General features: G+C 44.5%; 1 protein-coding gene across 9 annotated transcripts in view; it reads right to left on the bottom strand.

Annotated features, from left to right (window-relative positions):
- Positions 1-19,345, bottom strand: part of LOC119955787 (myomegalin-like) — a 160,412-nt gene that overhangs the window by 7,529 nt on the left and 133,538 nt on the right. For all 9 annotated transcript variants that reach the window (XM_038782364.1, XM_038782359.1, XM_038782360.1 and 6 more), the window contains 8 exons: positions 18,911-19,027; positions 16,351-16,540; positions 13,488-13,600; positions 11,697-11,954; positions 9,873-10,010; positions 8,825-9,081; positions 5,270-5,413; positions 3,764-3,902 (listed from right to left, as the gene is read on the bottom strand). In XM_038782364.1, coding sequence (XP_038638292.1) covers positions 3,764-3,902; positions 5,270-5,413; positions 8,825-9,081; positions 9,873-10,010; positions 11,697-11,954; positions 13,488-13,600; positions 16,351-16,540; positions 18,911-19,027 — 1,356 coding nt within the window. The remainder of the gene's footprint in view (positions 1-3,763; positions 3,903-5,269; positions 5,414-8,824; positions 9,082-9,872; positions 10,011-11,696; positions 11,955-13,487; positions 13,601-16,350; positions 16,541-18,910; positions 19,028-19,345) is intronic.

Below are 19,345 nucleotides of genomic sequence, written 5' to 3'. Positions count from 1 at the left end.
CAAGGCCTTCTACCAAGGGCTGTACACCTCAGAGTCCCCAATGGGGGAGTCCGGGATGAAACGGTTCCTTGATGGACTGGACATACCAGTCGTGGGAGAGGGCAGAAAACGGGGCCTGGAAGCACCACTAGCACTGGGAGAGATCATGGACAGCATTAGCTCCATGCAGGCGGGGAAGGCGCCGGGAACAGACGGGTTCCCGGCAGACTTCTACAAAAATCTGCGACAGCGCTGGCCCCGCACCTGTGGGAGATGTTCACAGACTCGCTAGTTAGGGGCACCCTGCCACCCAGGCTAGCCCAGGCCTCAATCTCACTGATACCTAAGAAAGAGAAAGACCCAACGGAATTTGGGTCATACAGACCCATCTCACTGCTGAACGCAGATGCCAAAATACTGGCCAAAATCCTAGCCAAAAGGCTAGAAGACTGCATACCAGAGGTGGTCGCAGAGGACCGGACGGGCTTTGTCAAAGGTAGACAGCTTACCTCGGACATCAGGCACCTGCTGAATGTGATAATGACCCCCTCCGGGGAGAGAACACCAGAGGTGATCGTCTCCCTAGACGCAGAAAAGGCCTTTGACAGAGTCGAATGGAAATACCTCATAGAGGTACTGGAACTGGGTTCACCTCCTGGGTAAAACTCCTATACAACACTCGAGGTACACTCGTGGCGAGCGTACGGACCAACAACATCAACTCCTGATACTTCCAGCTGCACAGGGGCACCAGACAAGGATGCCCACTCTCCCCGCTGCTGTTTGCTCTAGAGATCAAACCACCAGCAATCGTGCTCAGAGCTGCAAAAAGCTGGAGGGGGAACCGAAGGGACGGCAGAGAGCACAGAGTATCACTCTATGCAGATGACCTGCTCCTCTACATTTCGGACCCACAAAGCAGCATGGACGGAATCATCGCGCCCCTGAAAGAGTTTGGCGCCTTCTCAGGCTACAAACACAACATGAGCAAAAGTGAGATCTTCCCGGTACACCCACAAGTAGGGGCGGCAGCACTAACGCGACTGCCGTTTAAACAAGCCCGACACAAATTCCGCTACTTGGGGATCCAAATAGCCCATGACTGGAAAGGGATCCACAAATGGAACCTCACTAGTCTGACAGAGGGAGTAAAAAAGGACCTGCAAAGATGGAACACACTCCCACTCTCCCTCGCAGGGAGAGCCCAGACGATCAAAACGAACGTCCTGCCCAGGTACCTCTCCCTACTTAGGTCCATTCCGATCTACATCCCCAAGGCCTTTTTCAAAGCACTAGACAAACTAATCATGGCATTCGTATGGGGGGGGGGTGATGGACCAAGGAGCCAGAAGCCGAGTGGGTGCGCACGGAAGAGGCCTCCTGCATGAGAACCTCCCTCCGGGCCTTCGCCACAGCGGCACTCCCATCCCCACCCAAAAAACATTCCAGCAGCCTGGTGGTGATAGCCACCCTCCAATCCTGGAACCAACTACGGCAGCAATTTGGCCTGACCAAAATGTCGGACAAAGCTCCCATCTTCAACAACTATAGGTTCACACCAGCACTGACTGACGCCACCTTCAATAGGTGGGGACAGGTCCAGACAGTCAAGGACCTATACACGGACAGCAGGATCGCAACACTGGATGAACTGACAGAGAAATTCCAGCTAGCCAGGGGGAACAAGCTAAGGTATCTTCAACTCAAAAACTTCCTACAAAAGGAGACAAGGACATACCCACAACTGCCACGACAGACATTACTGGAAGAGTTACTGGACGCAAGCATACTCGATAAAGGAAATTGCAGCGACATGTCTGACCGACTAGTAGAAAGGGCCGACACCATACTTGACGCAACAAGAAAGAAATGGGAGGAGGACCTGGGGATTGAAATAGGGTGGGGACTCGGGAGCGAAGCACTGCACAGGCCAATACCACCTCCACGTGCGCAAGGCTCAGCCTGACGCAACTAAAAGTGGTACATAGAACCCACTTAACAAGAACCTGTATGAATAGGTTCTTCCCAGAAGTGGAGGATAGATGTGAACGGTGCCAAGGAGGCCCGGCCAACCACGCTCACATGTTCTGATTTTGCCCCAGACTTGCGGGGTACTGGACAGACTTCTTCGAGGCAATGTCCAAACTAGTGGGGATGAGGGTGGAGCCAAGCCCGAAAGTGGCGGTCTTCGGGGTTTCAGACCAGCCAGATCTATTCCTGGGGAGGAGGGCGGACGCCCTTGCCTTTGCCTCCCTGATCGCCCACCGTAGAATCCTGCTCGGCTGGCGGTCAGCAGCACCACCCAAAGCTGCAGACTGGCTGTCTGACCTCTCGGAATCTCTGCAGATGGAGAAAATCAAATTCACCATCCGAGGGTCAGACGATGGCTTCTGCAGAATGTGGGAGCCATTCACCCAATTGTTCCAGGACCTGTTTGTGGCCAACAAACAAGCAGAAGAATAGCCAGGTAGCCAAGAATCAGTGGAAAGTAGCCAAAGCATGAGAGGGAGAGATAGACCGTGAGAGGAGGGGCAGCTAAACCTAAGAGGAAAGAAAGGCGAACCACAGGAGGAGGAGGGGGTGGGGGGGGGAAGAGACAGGGAACAAGAGAGGAGAACCAGGGAGGTGGGGGGGGGAGGCAGGGAAATGACAGCCGGAAGGAGAGCACGTGATACGATAACAAACTTGGCATCTCCAGGAACAGAGAACAAGGAGAATACAGGTGAAAGACGGGAGGAATGGCTGAAGCGGAGGTGAGCGCGAGACGACAATGGCAGCGAGATCTGTCCGGGAGAAGCAAGTGACAACACCAACACCAAACCCATTTGAGTATTGCCCACTGTAATTGTTTCTCCGGCACCCAAATGTATATTTACCTCCCCAGTCTCCATTCCCCCCTTCCTCCTCTCCCCACAAACAGTTGCCTACTTACGTGCTGTAAATAATTTTGCCAGTTGTACAGAGTTGCTGCTGTTGAGCTGGTGCACAATACCCTACCAGTTATTCTATTTTATTTTTTATTATTACTTTTTTATTGGTATGTTTGGGTGTGCCCTTCTCTTCTATGTATATATATATTTCTTATTCTGTGTACATAATGGTAAATATACCTTGTTCAAAAACCCAATAAAAAAAGATTTATAAAAAAATAAATTCACACAAGGGTTAGGGGAAGAGATTAATCGGTCCAGAAGGTCATAGGAGTAGATTAATTGAGGAGCTTTAAAAGATGGTGAGATGCTTGGGAAGTATACTTGGGATCGGGTGCAGGAAGGTGCGATTAGAAAGGGCACCTGTGCTGTAATTTTTCTAGCATTCTAAAGGCTTTCAGAGATATGGAGAAAAGAAGAAGATAGAAGTAATTATAATTATATATATATATAAAAAAAAAAAAAATAGGGTTGCTCTGGGTACCTAACAATAGAATGCATTTGATGATGAACACCATATATATTATATGTATATAATATATATATATATATGTACATATAGAGGGAGATACAATTGATAGAGGGAGTCAAAGTATTTATTCTGAAAAAATATTGGCAATTGAGAAAGGTGAAGATGATAGGCAGAGACAATGAAAGTAAATGTGATGTTCTGGAAACAGCTGGATAAAAAGACAGAAGTAATCAGTGACAACATATGTGGTTACGTATGTGCACACATTATGATTACTCATTTCATGAAAGTGTATTTTTGAAAAATATAGCGATGGAAAATTTGGGATGGCAGGACAAGCAGGTTGTATACATGAGTGATTTAATCTTGCTCAATTACTTACATTGATTAATGATGACTTTCTCCATGCCCTCCTTAATCTGGTTAGTCGTACGAAGACGTTTAACAGTGCCGTGCAAGAGTTTCTCCTGCTCAGTCAATTTCTTGCGTAGCCGATAGATTTCATCCCTTATGGTTTTTTCCTATAGGGGAAAAAAATTAAGCTGTATTAATGCCTCATGTGCAATTCTTGTGTTTCTATTAGTTATCAAGGTGTGAATTATAAATGGAATAGAAACTTGACAGAAATGATTTACACATATTCACTACCCCCTCGCATACATTGGGTTCCCCTGGTTATTTGCCATTTGTGAATGTAGACTAGCTGCGGGATTCTCCGTCGGTGGGATCCTGCGCTTTGCCGGCAGCACGGGTTTCCCGGCGGCGTGGGGATGGCCACAATGGAAACGCAATTGGCTGGCTGCGGGAACGGAGAATCATGCTGCCGGCAGGGCATATCGCACTGGAAAACAGGGCTGGTGGGACGGAAAATCCTGTCCCAGGTATGTCAACAGGTTAATCAACCAGAAGGAACACCAGTGAGCTCAATCTTATCTTCACGTACAATCCATTTAGCCTTTGAGTTTAATGGGAGATGATCTAATTGATTATTTCACTCTTTAGTATTGGGAAACATTCGGGAATTCAAAAGGGAATTGGATATATTCTTAGCTATGGTGAAGGAGCATGACTAAAGGACTAATTGATAGTTTTTTCAAAGAACTGACTCAGACAGTTGTATGAATGACCCCCCTACTATGCTGTATGATTCAATGGAACAGGTAAATTATACTGTTCCCAGTACTATGCAGCAGAGGTTCAGTTTACATACAACATATAGAACATAGAACAGTACAGCACAGAACAGGCCCTTCGATCCTCGATGTTGTGCCGAGCAATGATCACCCTACTCAAACCCACGTATCCACCCTATACCCGTAACCCAACAACCCCCCTCCTTAACCTTACTTTTTCGGACACTACGGGCAATTTAGCATGGCCAATCCACCTAACCCGCACATCTTTGGACTGTGGGAGGAAACCGGAGCACCCGGAGGAAACCCACGCACACACGGGGAGGACGTGCAGACTCCGCACAGACAGTGACCCAACCGGGAATCGAACCTGGGACCCTGGAGCTGTGAAGCATTTATGCTAACCACCATGCTACCGTGCTGCCTACGAATTAAAACCTGCTACCTTTTTGATCCACGTGGCTTAGTACCTAACCATTCATCTGCCAAACAGTCAGGTACTTGGCCAAAATAGAACAAAAAATAGTGCTTTCACTATTGGACCTCAGTTACATCCAATTACAAACCTATGGCGGTCGTTAGCTTCGGCTTCAAATTCAATATAAGGCCTCCCTCTGTGTTGTAAGTTTCTATAATTCAATATCACAGCACCGTAGCTAAACAATCTTATGTCATGAAAAGTATTTGTTTCAAGGCCTGAACTAAAAGAAATTTAAAAAGGCATTTTTGTAATCAGATAACTGTGCTCTTTGTACCTGTGTATGATGACTATAGCTGGCAGCAGAGATGGGTAAAGATACCCTCCAGAATGGTTTTAGCAAGTGTTCTGCTTCGTCCAGCACTTGTTCCATGGTTATTACAGTTGAGGATAAGTCCTTTAAGAAACATTCGCCTGACATCTGGAGCAGAACGAAAACGACAAGTGAATTACACTCCCCTTTATCAAAAAATTAAAAAAAAAACTTCCAAGGAGCAGAGCAGCGAAAAGGCAAGCGTCTATCTTTCCTGGTGGGTAGATATAGTCATAGATGTTTACAGCATGGAAACAGGCCCTTTGGCCCAGCTTGTCCATGGTGCAACAGCATGTTCCAGCATAATGCAAGAGGCCATGGCAGTAAAACGTTGTGAGCACCACTTCCAAAAAGTGACTTTTGCAATTTCGGCCATACTGCTGTGGTAAGTAAAAGGCAAAATTAACACTTCCATTCGGTCTGCAAGAGTGACTCCAAACTTCCAGCTGCCTATCATTTTTAAAAATTCTCAACCTTGCTCCCACTCTGGCCTCGCTGTCCTTGACCTGCAACAAAGTTCCAATGAAGCTGAACCAAATTTCAAGCACATTATCTTTCAACACGTGTTCTGGACTCAACATTGGAGTTGAACAATTGTCGGTCATATTCTCTGCCCCAATTTTGTTTCATGTTTCTTTGCCAGTTTGTTCTCTTTCCCTCATGTTTCTCTTATTTCCTTCACTTTGCATTTGGACGGTTTCAATCAGGATCCTTCCATTCATACCTCTTCAGGACACATCTTTTGTTTCTTTCCTTGGCCCTTAGACCTTGCACCATGAAATATTTTTTCATTTAATCTCTCCTGTCCTCCACCCGATCACAAAACCGCCCATCCTGACCCCTTTCACTTATTCAAAATCTATAACATTTCTAACTTTTCCCAGTTCTAGTCAGACCTGAATATTTCCGCCATTTTCTGTTTCTACTTTCCTAAAAAGTCATCAATATGTAAAAATTAAATAAAATAATTTAGTGGGAGGTGGTGAAAGAGGCCGGAGATGGACGCAGTTACTGGCGCCATTTCATTCAGCTCCTGACAGCGAGATACAAAATGGCATTAGTGAAGATATTGGAAGCAAATACTCTTGGTCAGGAAAAGTGTAGACTGTAGGGGCATGTGGAGATGTGGACAGGTGAAGCAGAGAACATTCCTACCCCAATGAGCATTCTAAAATATTTCATTATTTTAAATGAATCAGAAAATGATAAAAATAACCAAATATTTCAAACTATTGGAAATTCAACAGGAAAATCAATTTTTGCACCACCATTGTTCCAGACAATTTTGGACACTGGTGACATCAGAATAAAACCATGATATTAGTGATATCTGTATGCAACGAGTCAAAACCAAAGTGACTTTTTTTTCTCCCAGGCTTCCTTGACATTACACTCAGTCAAATGCTGCCTTGATGGCAAGAGCAGTCACTCTCACATCACCTTTTGAGTTCAACTCTTTTGTCTATGTTTGTATCAAGGCTGGATCCAAGTTCAGGAGTGGAGTGACACTGGCAGAATCAAAACTGAACAGGCTATTTGTTGATGACTCCTTCAATCACTCAGCTGATAGGGCAATAAGTGGATAGCTTGGATTTGTCCTTCTTTTCATGTACAGGATATAACTGGGCAATTTTGCACATTGCCAGGTAGATGCTGGTGCTGTATTGGAGCAGGAGTGTGGCAAGTTCTGAAGCACGGGTACTTCAGTACTATTTATATTTTAAACAAGTGAAGGTAATATATTGAGGGTCTACGAAAAGTCAATAAATTTGAATTATGTCACTCCAACATATTTTCAAAACAATAATTTGGTTTCATTTTTTTCCTTTACTATATCAAAACATCCCAGGCACATCATTAGATAAAACTTGATTGATTTCTCAACTTCTCAAACATTGGACTGTTATGGAGTTGCAGAGCATACTTTCCACACACAGGTCAGAATTTAACGGGGGTCTGGCCGGTCGGCTGTCAAAGAAGTGGGAGCTGCAAGTTGCCCCTGCTGGGTAAGATTCGCAGGAATTAAATGCCCATAAGGCACTTAACTGGCCAGTATCTGGCCTCCCCTGGGATTTAGGACCTCGAGGATTGAAATCCTGCCCGTTAGGCCTTTCCTGGGATTTAGGACCCGCCGATATCCTGCCCGTCGGCCTTCCCTGGGATCTAGGACCCCAAGGGTAGAAATCCTGCCTACTGAGAGCTGTTGAGCTCTACACTGTCCGTCAGTAGCAGTGGTTGCTGACAGTAGTACATCCACCAGAGATCTAGGATTGACAAGGGACCCATACCACAGGTGAGCGAGGGGAGTGTGGGGGTTGTGAAGGAAAGATTGCTGGCTCTATGGGGGAGTTCGGAAGGATATGCCAATTCCAGGTCTCTCAATTGGGCACTGTGCCTTTGAATGAGGGACCTCCCCTCTCTGGAAGCGCACAAGCAAACCTGACATGGTTTCGAGGGCGGTCTTCCACATGGTGACTCCTCTGTTTGGTGCTAGCTGAATATCGGTGGCGGCTGGATGAGGCCCTGATGTAGCATTAATTGCTTACTCAAGGCTCTCAATGAGCGTCCATGAGCTATTCCATCCCATTGAAATTGGGGAAGCAGTGGGGTTCCTAACTTGTATCCATCCACCCGATTCAAAACCCCCCCGACCCTCGACCAGCTAGGAGATGGGGACTGGGGGAAGATGGCGGCAAGATCAACCATGATCTTGTTGAAAGCAGAACAGGCTCGAAGGGCCGTGTGGTCTACTCCTGCTCCAATTCTTATGTTCTTAAATAACTCCTGAGGCAGCACTTTCCAAATCCATGGCCACAACAATCTAGAAGGACAAGAGTAGCAGAACACCAACACCTGCAAGCTTTCCTCCAAGGCACAAACACCATCCTGACTTTGATGTCTTGGGGTCAAAATCCTGGAACTCCCTCTAGAACAGCACTGTGGTGTATCTACACCACACAGTCTGCAGTATTTCAAAAAGGCAGCTCCATCACCTTCCCAAGGGCAAATAGGGATGGGCATCGAATTCTGGCCTAGCCAGTGAAACCCACATAGAACAGTACAGCACAGAACAGGCCCTTCGGCCCTCGATGTTGTGCCGAGCAATGATCACCCTACTCAAACCCACGTATCCATCCTATACCTGTAACCCAACAACCCCACCCCCCCTTAACCTTACTTTTTAGGATACTACGGGCAATTTAGCATGGCCAATCATGGGATTGGCCATGCTAATTTAGCATGGGAGGAAACCGGAGCACCCGGAGGAAACCCACGCACACACGGGGAGGACGTGCAGACTCCGCACAGACAGTGACCCAGCCGGGAACCGAACCTGTGACCCCTTGAACTACATCCCTTGAATGAATGAAAAAAACCTTCCCAACAGGGTGAGTATTAAAAGCGACCAACAAATCTGGTGGAGTAATCGAGCTGTAATTCCTGAAATCAAATCTGTGAAACACACAAGTGTGCACTGCTAAATCATGAAACCGTAATCAAAAAGAAAACAGGCTTTACCTTTGTACCAGTACTCTGACCAGCAGCAACACCGCCTAGATGTGTATGCATTACACGAAGCAGCGACTGGCCTTCGGAGATTTGCTTGCGAAGTGCATTATAATTTTCTAGTAGCCCAAGCACATGCTGCCCATTTTTGTCTGCCCACATCCGATGCGCTAGCATGTGTCTGAAAGGTTTGTGTGTTGGATTTTCTACGGAACTGTCACTGTAATGTGAGGAACCATCAATCTCATCTTTTGGCATTGCTTTGATTCCTACATTGGATGCAAGTTAAAGATTATGGATTAAAATAAACATCACTAGTTCAATAATTCAGGTATTTCTATATATTTTAAAATATAATTTCAGGGGCAAAATATGGATACAGAGAAACAAAACTACTCAGTTGAAAAAAAATACTTCCATGCATTATCATATTCTTTGGCTCTCATCTTTTGTACAGGTTTCATACAGAATTCCACTGTTTTCCTTCTTTCCTGAACTATACCCTATATCCACTTGCTGAATGCGTTTTTATGGCAAGCACAAGAGAAGAAGATAAAGAGTAAAGACAATTTTATCCAATTACCGCTCGGCATAACAAAGTTTATTTTAAATGTCACCAAGTGGGGTCTCTCTGCCTTGGCTTCAGCATCTGCACAGCTAGAATGATTGCACAAACTTAAACAAAAGAACTGCTTAATTCTTCGACAGAACATAGCTGTGAATTTTGTTGTCAATGTTCTTTGCATTTGTCCTGAGCAAATGGACATCAGTGGAAAGCCAAAAGTGACAAGAAACTAAATTGGGAAACGTGACTAGCAAGTTAATTAGCAAAAGCCTCTAGAACTGGAGCTAAAATTGGTCTGGTGAAATATAGTCCTAAGCAGTCCAAAGTTAGCACCGACATATTAACCTAATTTCAAAATGTTAAGCAATAGCAACAAGCATGCAAGTTGCACTAATATCCTGAATTTTGTTCCTTGGCAGTGTTAAAGAAAGTTCTTTTCACAACTTCATCGCACTATGAAAACTAAAGAGAACACTGCTTATGAGTACTACGTACCTGGGATTTTGAACATGGATCCATCAGCAACATTGACATCTGCTGGAATATTGGCAGATTTTGGTGGTGTTGGAAATCTATGAGATTCAAAATTTTCTTTTCCACCGTCGGCAGAAACAGACGTGTCAGCTTCAGAGTCTGTCAAAGATTAGCACAAAAATACAATGGCAGCATGAAGGCAGCATCATTGGGGCAATCTAAGGAATTACTAGACACCAAAGATGTATTAATGCATAACATTTGATACTGTTGTAAAAAGTTCCATTGATTTATTCTATGCAAGCAATTAAATGGTAAACTCTATTTCTACAAAATTTGAAATACAAATTAGTTTTCAGTGGAAATTGACATTTTAGATAAACTTGATCAATCAGATATTCAAACCCTGAACTTTGAACATATTTTAAATTTAGAGAAACAAATGCAACAGGCTTGAGAAGAGATGAACAATTTAGAAATTAAACTGTGTTTTTAAATGATATATGTTACTTCCCAGGCAATATTGTTCCAAATTTAATTGAGGTGCCCTTGAAGATGAGTGTTTTTTTGAGGAAGCTGGGACCATGTGGTCAGGTGGGGGAGATGTTATTCTGGCAACAGCTCCTTGGGCGTCGCCCCTCCTTACATCATGGAGAGGCCATCAAGTAGGTCCCACCACTCCCTCCCCTGCCCCAGGAGCCTACTGAGAGGCCGTTAGAGGTTACCCGAGGGTCTTTCCCCACAGTTGTGGGCCCTCCTGACATGGTTAAAATGCTTACAGGCCGCTGGAAGTGGTCCCTAATTGGACAATTACATCTCCTCAACTGACTGCCCGGTGGGTGGTTGCGCCGATGAGATTCTCGCCATTGGCAACAGGATGTCAGCTGGAAGATATCAACCCCTTCCCCTCCATATTGTCAGTCGGCCTACCTCCCTACCCCAGCCTCCCCGAATAGGCGCTGGAATGTGGCAACTAGGGGCTTTTCACAGTAACTTCATTGAAGCCTACTCGTGACAATAAGCGGTTTTCATTCATTCATTCTTGCTGGGGCAAATTCAGCACAACGTTTTGAAACAATTGAATTTTCCAACAAAATTAGAAAAGGAGATTGAAACACTGAACGTTTTAAACCCAAGTCATACAGCAACAATGATGTGTAGATGCCGGCGTTGGACTGGGGTGGGCACAGTAAGAAGTCTTACAACACCAGGTTAAAGTCCAACAGGTTTGTTTTGAATCACTAGCTTTCGGAGTGCAGCTGGACTTTAACCTGTGTTGTAAGACTTCTTACTATATAGCAACAAGTTACGTTTTCACTGTCATAAGCTTGAGTAACACCAATCTACAAACTACTTAATGGCTTTAGTACTTGAACACGTATCCCAGATATTAAGAGTTCAAATCACACAAAGACAAATTGCGAAACTGACTTCAATAAAACCTTCTAATTATTGGTTGGTACTAAAAAAAAATGACCATAAAAATTAATTTTGTCATAATAAACAAACTGGGTCACACAAATGACCTTCAAGGAGGGGAGCCACCTGCCCCTACCCAGTATAGCCTGTATGTAAATCTAGGTCCACACTGGATATTTGGCTCTCAATACCCAAAGAAGTAAGTGTAGTTTTGGAGAAAATGTAAAAAAAGGTTTTAAACTACTTCATCCAATTTTTGATATCACAAATAGCATCATAGCTTTTTATTCAATATAACTTAGATTCCATCTGTGCTGCTGACCTAAATTGCAACTCAATTATTCATAAGATCCAATGCCTGCAAAAAAAAAAAAAATCTTTACATATGTGTCTTCTTACACGAGGGAATTTAGTATAATTGTTCACCTTGAAACAAACGCCAGTTTCCAGAATGCCTCTGCTCTCTTGCCAAGAGGTAGTTTATATTAATAGTGGAAGGAATGCCTTCATTTTTGAATTGTCCTTGTTGAAGTTGTTCTTCGAGCTTCTGACGTAAAGCAGAGTTTGTCTGAATGCTTCTCTCCAACTGAATGCGTAGGCAGTGAATCGCTGTCAAGAGTTCATTCAAATCAATGGATCCTTGAAAATTTTTCACTGACGCATGGCTCATCTGTTTTGCAGGCTCTGCAGGATTGGGGAACAAGACTTCTGTAATGGCTATTGTCGTATTACATTCATGTCAAATGCTATCCTTTGCAGTCTGAATATTTAAAGCTGTGCAAATAAATGGGAGGTGCTTAGGATAAATAAAATAAATGATTCAATTTCTTCTCTGAAAATACAAAACACTCTTGAAGACAAATAATTTTTCTCCTCCACAGGGTCTTATCCTGATGTAATTAGATTTTCCTGATCTTGTCCACTCTGACTAAACGATCAAGTAAATTTTAACTTTACTGCATGAAATGAGAGATTACAATAGTTCCTAGAGATTATAGAATAAAGAAAGTTGTTTTTCAACTTAAATTTCATTCCAATTATGCACAAGAAAGAACTTACAGTCTGCCACTTCTTAAACATCATCCCTAGACAGACAAACAATAAAATGTACAGTCAAGTCTCTGGAAAACTCTAAAATGAATACAGATAAAAAGCTTTGATAGTAAGAAACACTGGTGTAGATTTCAAGCTGGTAATGAATTTTGGAGTTCAATTAACATTGACAAATTAATATATATATATATATATATATATATGTGTGTGTGAAAAGATATTTACATACAGTAAGTCCCCTTTTTAAGTTCCACATTTTAAATCACTTCAATTGAATGTTGGCCAGTTTATGAGGCAGGTATTTGTGTTCAGCATCAGGAGCTTTGTTTTAACTGTTTCACACCTGGGCTGGATTCTCCGACCCCCAGCAGGGTTGGAGAATCGCCTGGGGCCGCCGAAAATCCCGCCCCCGCCGTGGCAGAGATTCTCCGCCACCCGGGAAGTGGCGGTGGCGGGAATCTCGCCACTCCGATTGGAGAGGCCCCTGCGGTGATTCTCCAGCCCGGATGGGCCGAAGTCCCGCCGCTGGGAGGCCTCTCCCGCCGCCGGGGTTTAAACCACCTCTGGAATGGCGGGATCAGCGGCGCGAGCGGGCCCCGTGATCCTGGGGGGGCGATCGAAAAATTGTGTACTCTCAGCCCTCCCAACAGAGGTTCCTTTAAAATGTTTTCTTTCATCGTGACCATCGATGTCCTGAATATACAATGGAAAGGCAGGTCTTTGAACAATGAGAAAAACTGCTGGCACTCCAGGTGGCCTGGCCTGCGATCGGGGCCCCCCGCTCAGACTCCGGGCCAGTGCCCTGGGTGCACTATTTCTCCTCCGCGGCTGCCACGGCCTCCGCTATGGCGGAAGCGTAAGAGAACCCCACATCGCGCATGCGCCGACCGGCGAAAGCCTTTCGGCCAGCCCCGCTGCCGGGGGCGCCGGTTTTTTGCTCCAGTCTTCTGGTGCCAACCGCTCCGGCGCGGGGCTGGCCCCCAAAGGTGGGGAGAATTCCCCACCTTTGGGGAGGCCCGACCCCTGAGTGGTTGGCGCCACTCCTCTACGCCGGGACCCTCCGTCACGCCGGGTAGGGGAGAATGCCACCCCTGTTCTTAAATTGAAAGATGGGATGGGGATGGGTGGAGAATTTTAACTTTTCATTATTAAGTGCATAAATACCTGCTTTTCCCTCCTCAAGCTGCTCATAGACTCGAAGTTCCATTCGTAATGACTGCAGTAGCTGCTGGTTCTCGGTGAACAGCTGACGTTGTAAACTAAGCTCTTGCTGCAGTCTGAAAAAAAAGTTAAGCTGGTTTTTGTCGACATTTTTAAAATAAAGTCTTCACAGCACACCATCCTTTCCAACTTCCTCTTAAATTTGGTTGCTGCTTTAGGAAGCTTATTTTGAATTCCAAAATATGTATTATGGAGCTGCCAGAGTAAACCTGAAATAACCCAGGTATAATTCCAAGAAAGCATTTTCGTTCGACTCACATTTCAGGGCAATTTTCTTGATGTTTGACAAGGTTGATCCTGTAGGATTTATATGTTTGGTTTGGATTGTCCACATCCACATTTTTAAACTACTTCTTTAAACACATACACATCTTAACACAGGGGGCAATTTTTTTTGCAGAGTTAGGAAGACTCCATGGATCTCTGGGCAGGACCTGGATGCAGAAGTCCTGTCCCCTTTTTTGATAGCCCATTTTTGCCAGTAGGGAAAAGGCCTCTGGGCGTGATTCACACAGATGGGAATCCCAAACTGAGTCGGGCTATCTGAGCTTAGTGCTGAGTTCAAACAGATCCCATTTTGGCTGTTGCAAGGGCTTTAAACCAGGTTGTGTAAATCACAACATTATGGAGTAGACTTAATGTTCTCAAAGGGTGGATAGGTTCTGGTCAATGTTCATGATCTGAAGGATTTCAAATCCCCACTCTAAACTGTTAGATAACTGGCTGTAGCTAAACAAAAAACTCTTCTGTGCTACTTTGATTGACAGGCCAGCTTGTGTAACATCGGTTCAAGCGGTTTTAATAGAGTTCTTTGTTACAATTTCCGGAAGGGCTATAGATTATGAACATCAGCAGGGTTTTCTGAATTCACAGTTTGAACAACAGCTATTAAAGGTTCAGAGTGCGAGTAGAAGTTTGTTTTTTTAAATAGCAGATTAACTATTTGAAGAGATTTAAAAGCTTTGATGCTTTTGCCAATGGGAGTTTTTATTACTATCTAGTCTGTATAATGAGGGCTGCATTGGATTTTGCAAATGTATTTTGTTTCATCTCCACATGGCTTCTGAGGTCTGCCCAGGATGGATATTAAGTGAGTGGCTATGGATTTTTCTTGGAGGGCATGAGGAATGGTGGGGAGGGGTGGAGGGCCGACGGCTAGTGAGCGTATAATGTCCTAAAACAACTGGGATGAAGTCCCAGAGAACGGAGGCAGGTCTTCTACGAAAAAATAATCGGACTTTTAGGAAATATATGGCAATGATCATGGATGATTTTAATCTTTGTATAGTTTGGACAAATCAGACCGGCAAAGGTAGCCTGAAAGATGAGTTAATAAGAGTGTTTTCAGAGTAGTTTCTTAGAGCAGCACTTTCTAGAATCAACTAAAAAGCAGACTATTCTAGATCGTGTAACGTGCAAGAAGACAGGGTTAACTAGGTAGTGTTCAATTTGAGGGAGAGAAGAGTGGGTCTAAGACTTGTATTTTAAACTTAAATAAAGGCAATTATAAGGGTATGAAGACAGAACTGACTGAAGTGAGTTCAGAAATTATGTCAAGGGATAGATTAGTAGAGATGCAGTGGCAGACACGCAAGGAAATATGACCACTCAGCAAAGATATATTCCAGTAAGAAAGGCCGTAGGAGAAGGACATGCTCACTGAGAAAGTTAAAGAAAGAATCAGATTGAAAGAAAAAGCATACAATTCCGCAAAGAACAGTGGCAGGTCAAAGATTGGTCAGAATGGCTAAAAAAAAAGGAAAAATAAAAGCAGTAGAGAAATTTAGCTTGAAAAATAAAAACAGATAGCAAGAGTTTCTCTGAGTATTTAAAAAGGAGAAAAGGGCAACACGGTGGCGCAGTTGTTAGAATGGCTGCCTCACGGCGTTGAGATCCCGGGTTCGATTCTGGCTCTGGGTCACTGTACATGTGGAATTTGTACATTCTCCCAGTGTTTGCATGGGTTTCGCCCCAAGAACCCAAAGATGTGCAGCGTACGTGGATTGGTCACGCTAAATTGCCCCTTAATTGGAAAAATGAATTGGGCACTCTAAGTTTATATAACAAAAAGGAAAAAAGTAACTAAAGTGAGTGTTGGTCCTCCAGAGTGTGAGTCTGGGGAATTGATAATGGAAAATAATGAAATGGTGATGAATCCAACGATATTTTGGGTTGGATTCTCTGTTCCGCCATGCCATATTTCTGGTTCAGCATGCCAGTGGGATGCTCCGTTTTGCCAGCTGGCCAATGGGTTTTCCCATTGTGGGGCAGCCCCACGCCGTCGGAAAACCCCCCTGCTGTCGGCAAAATGGAGCATCCCGACGGCAGAGAATCCAGCCCCTTGTGTCTGTCTTCACCGTAGAAGGCACAAATAACATCTCAGAAATGCTTGTAAATCAAGACGGGTAAAGGAGGGAGGAATTACAATCACCAGGGAAAAGGCACGGAGAAAATTATAGATCATAGAATCCCTACAGTGCAGAAGGAGGCCATTTGGCCCATAGAGTCTACACCTGACCTTGGAAAGAGCACCCTAGTCAAACTTATTGGAACTAAAAACTGACAAGTCCCCAGATCCTTTGGACTTCATTACAAGGGTGTTCATACTATGGTCTGAAGTGAAGTGGCTGCTGAGATAGCGACACAGTAGCACAGTGGTTAGCACTGTTGCTTCACAGCTCCAGGGTCCCAGGTTCAATGGAAATAAAAATCTTTCGATTCGGGGTACTTTTCACCCAGGACAGTCTGGTGACTTGAGAAGTTTTCTGACCCGAGTTACCCGTCTTGGGTGTCGAAACACCATTACCTGTTGATTTCATCGTGACTGCAGTGCAGCTCATCTTTCAGCCTTCTGCTTTCTTCATGAGCAGTAGTGACTTTAGTTTGCAATCGACTATTTTCCCTCCTTACACGTTCACACTCACTATGCAGGCGTTCATTGGTGGCACTCTTCTTCGAAAGAGATTCCTTCAGTTTCTCATTTTCTCTCTGTTTATCTGCAGAGCATTTAAAGAATATTAGCTTTCTCTACCAGTTTTTATGTATTCAGTGAAACATTAACCTTTCCATAAATTTGAAATAAAAAGTAACAATGACTATAATTATGCAGGAACAGTGAGTTAAGGCTGGATTTTTGCTAATGAAGAAATGATCCTTTTACCTGAAGTGTTAACTGTTTTTCACCACATATGATGCCGGACCCAAGTATTTCCAGCATTTAAATTTAAAGTACCCAATTCACTTTTTTCCAATTAAGGGGCAATTTAGCATGGCCAATCCACCTACCCTGCACATCTTTGAGTTGTGGGGGCGAAACCCACACAAACACAGGGCGAATGTGCAAACTCCACACGGACAGTGACCTAGAGCCGGGATCGAACCTGGGACCTCGGAGCCTTGATGCAGCAGTGCTAATCACTGCGCCACCATAGAACAGTACAGCCCAGAACAGGCCCTTCGGCCCTCGATGTTGTGCCGAGCAATGATCACCCTACTCAAACCCACGTATCCACCCTATACCCGTAACCCAACAACACCCCCCTTAACCTTACTTTTTTTTAGGACACTATGGGCAATTTAGCATGGCCAATCCACCTAACCCGCACATCTTTGGACTGTGGGAGGAAACCGGAGCACCCGGAGGAAACCCACGCACACACGGGGAGGACGTGCAGACTCCGCACAGACAGTGACCCAGCTGGGAATCGAACCTGGGACGCTGGAGCTATGAAGCATTTATGCTAACCACCATGCTACCGTGCTGCCCCTCTCACTATCAAACTTAAAAATGATCATCAACAGCACAAAAATTAGGATAAAAAAAAAGGCAGAAATTTGTTATGACACGGAATAACAAGCCAGAAATAGCAGTTTGTGTCGGAGGTAGTTAGATTTATGTTAAACAAAGGTGTTGGCATGTATGGGGGTTTGTGGTTTCAGTTCAAACTTTGTTTCTAATGTGCTGAGGGTTTCGAAAGGAAACGTAAACAAGTTTAGGGAAAGAATTCAATGTTGCTTAGCAACCACGGGCCACTTTAAGGGCGAGGGCCTTTTGAGTTTTAGTGTTTAACTGGATCCGGACAGTTGGAGCTAGGAAGCCAGGGAATGAACAGCTTTCAGCTCTTCCAGAAGTAGGAAATCCATACAATGGAGTAATGAGCAAGAAAGCATGGACCATTAGTACTAGAAACTAGGGAAAAAGGAAGCTCCAGGAAGTTAGAAGTCAAAGGAACAAAGAGGAACCGGAATTTGAGAAGGGTACAATTCATTGAATTTAAAGGCAGACCTGGAAATTGCTGATTGGGTGAAATTGGCTAGAGAAAAGCCAGAGATCAGAAGCAATCACAGGTTCAGTGTCCTTATTTCCAGCCTTTGGATACGACAGTATTATGTTGGGGACGGAATATTTGAATTTTTGTGTCGAACTTTGGATGCTGTGGCAATACAATACAAACAATGCTTAAAGGAGAATTGGGAAACCTGGAGGTGGATCCTTGCTAAAACAGCTGAGAGAAATCCTGGTTTAAAAGAAAATTTAAAAGTATATCTTTTTGAGAGTGGAATTTGGAAGCACTCGTATGACAATCATCTGAGGGGGTATTTGAAGATAAATCCACAGGAGAGAAATTGAGTGGCATCTGCCACTGGGTTTCAGAGGGGGTGTTCTGCTTGAAATCTGTGTACATTTGTGAAGATGTGGGAGTGAAGGAGTATTAATATAATCTTTATTGTCACGAGTAGGCTTACATTAACACTGCAATTTAGTTATGGTGAAAAGCCCCTAGTCGCCACATTCTGGCGCTTGTTTGGGTTGACAGAGGGAGAATTTAGAATATCCAATTCACCTAATAGCACGTCTTTTGGGACTTTAGGAGGCAACCGGAGCACCCGGAGGAACCCCACGCAGACACGGGGAGAACGTGCAGACTCCGCACAGATAGCGACCAAGCCGGGAATCGAATCTGGGACCCTGGAGCTGTGAAGCAACTGTGCTACCCACTGTCCTACCATGCCACCAGTTCTGCGATTAGAAGACAGCTGGCTGGAAAAGTGAAATTTAAGCAGCAACAGTCAATATCACTAATAAGTTTGAATTCAACTGTGTCCATGTACAATTGCTGACAGCTAGAGAAGAAATTGAGCACAAATTTAAAAAAAGGCCTTAAACTAATGGGTGGAGGTCGATTACCCGCCATGCACGTCTTCTGCACAATGTGAAACAAGGGGCACTGCACAGTAATTTCCTCCATATGGATAATATTCCATTTGGGCTTACAGGTTGAATGAATGAGACACATGCACCAAGTCCCACTCACTTTCTTAATCGATTTTGGACATAGTCGTTTAACATGAACATTAACACCCACCTTTGGAGCTTCTTGTCAGTTGCTCCTTTAAAGCTTTGTTTTGTTCTTTCAGGTAATGAATCTCATCTGCCAGGTGACCGTGTTCTTCTGCGCCGTGGATAAAAATATTTGTGGAAGCTGACGGTGCAAGCACAGTTTTATTCGTACTGCTGATAATTTGTGTATACATGAATTTCCAGTGTGTATATATGAATTTCCATCGCTAGTTGCTAGTGTCTATAATTTTAAACTGAGATTTAAAAAATGTAATGGGCGGGATTCTCTAACCCCCCCGCTGGGTCGGAGAATCCCCGGAGGGCAGTGCGAATCCCGCCCCGCCGCCGGCTACCGCATTCTCTCCGACGCCAGTTTTCGGGTGGGGGCGGGGATCACGCCACGCTGGTCGGGGACCAATGGCAACCCCCCCCCCCGCAATTCCCGGGCCTCGATGGGCCG

This window comes from Scyliorhinus canicula, chromosome 21 (genome assembly GCF_902713615.1).
Source record: "Scyliorhinus canicula chromosome 21, sScyCan1.1, whole genome shotgun sequence".
Classification (NCBI taxonomy): Eukaryota; Metazoa; Chordata; class Chondrichthyes; order Carcharhiniformes; family Scyliorhinidae; genus Scyliorhinus; species Scyliorhinus canicula.
This window is presented reverse-complemented; position numbering and strand designations above follow the sequence as displayed.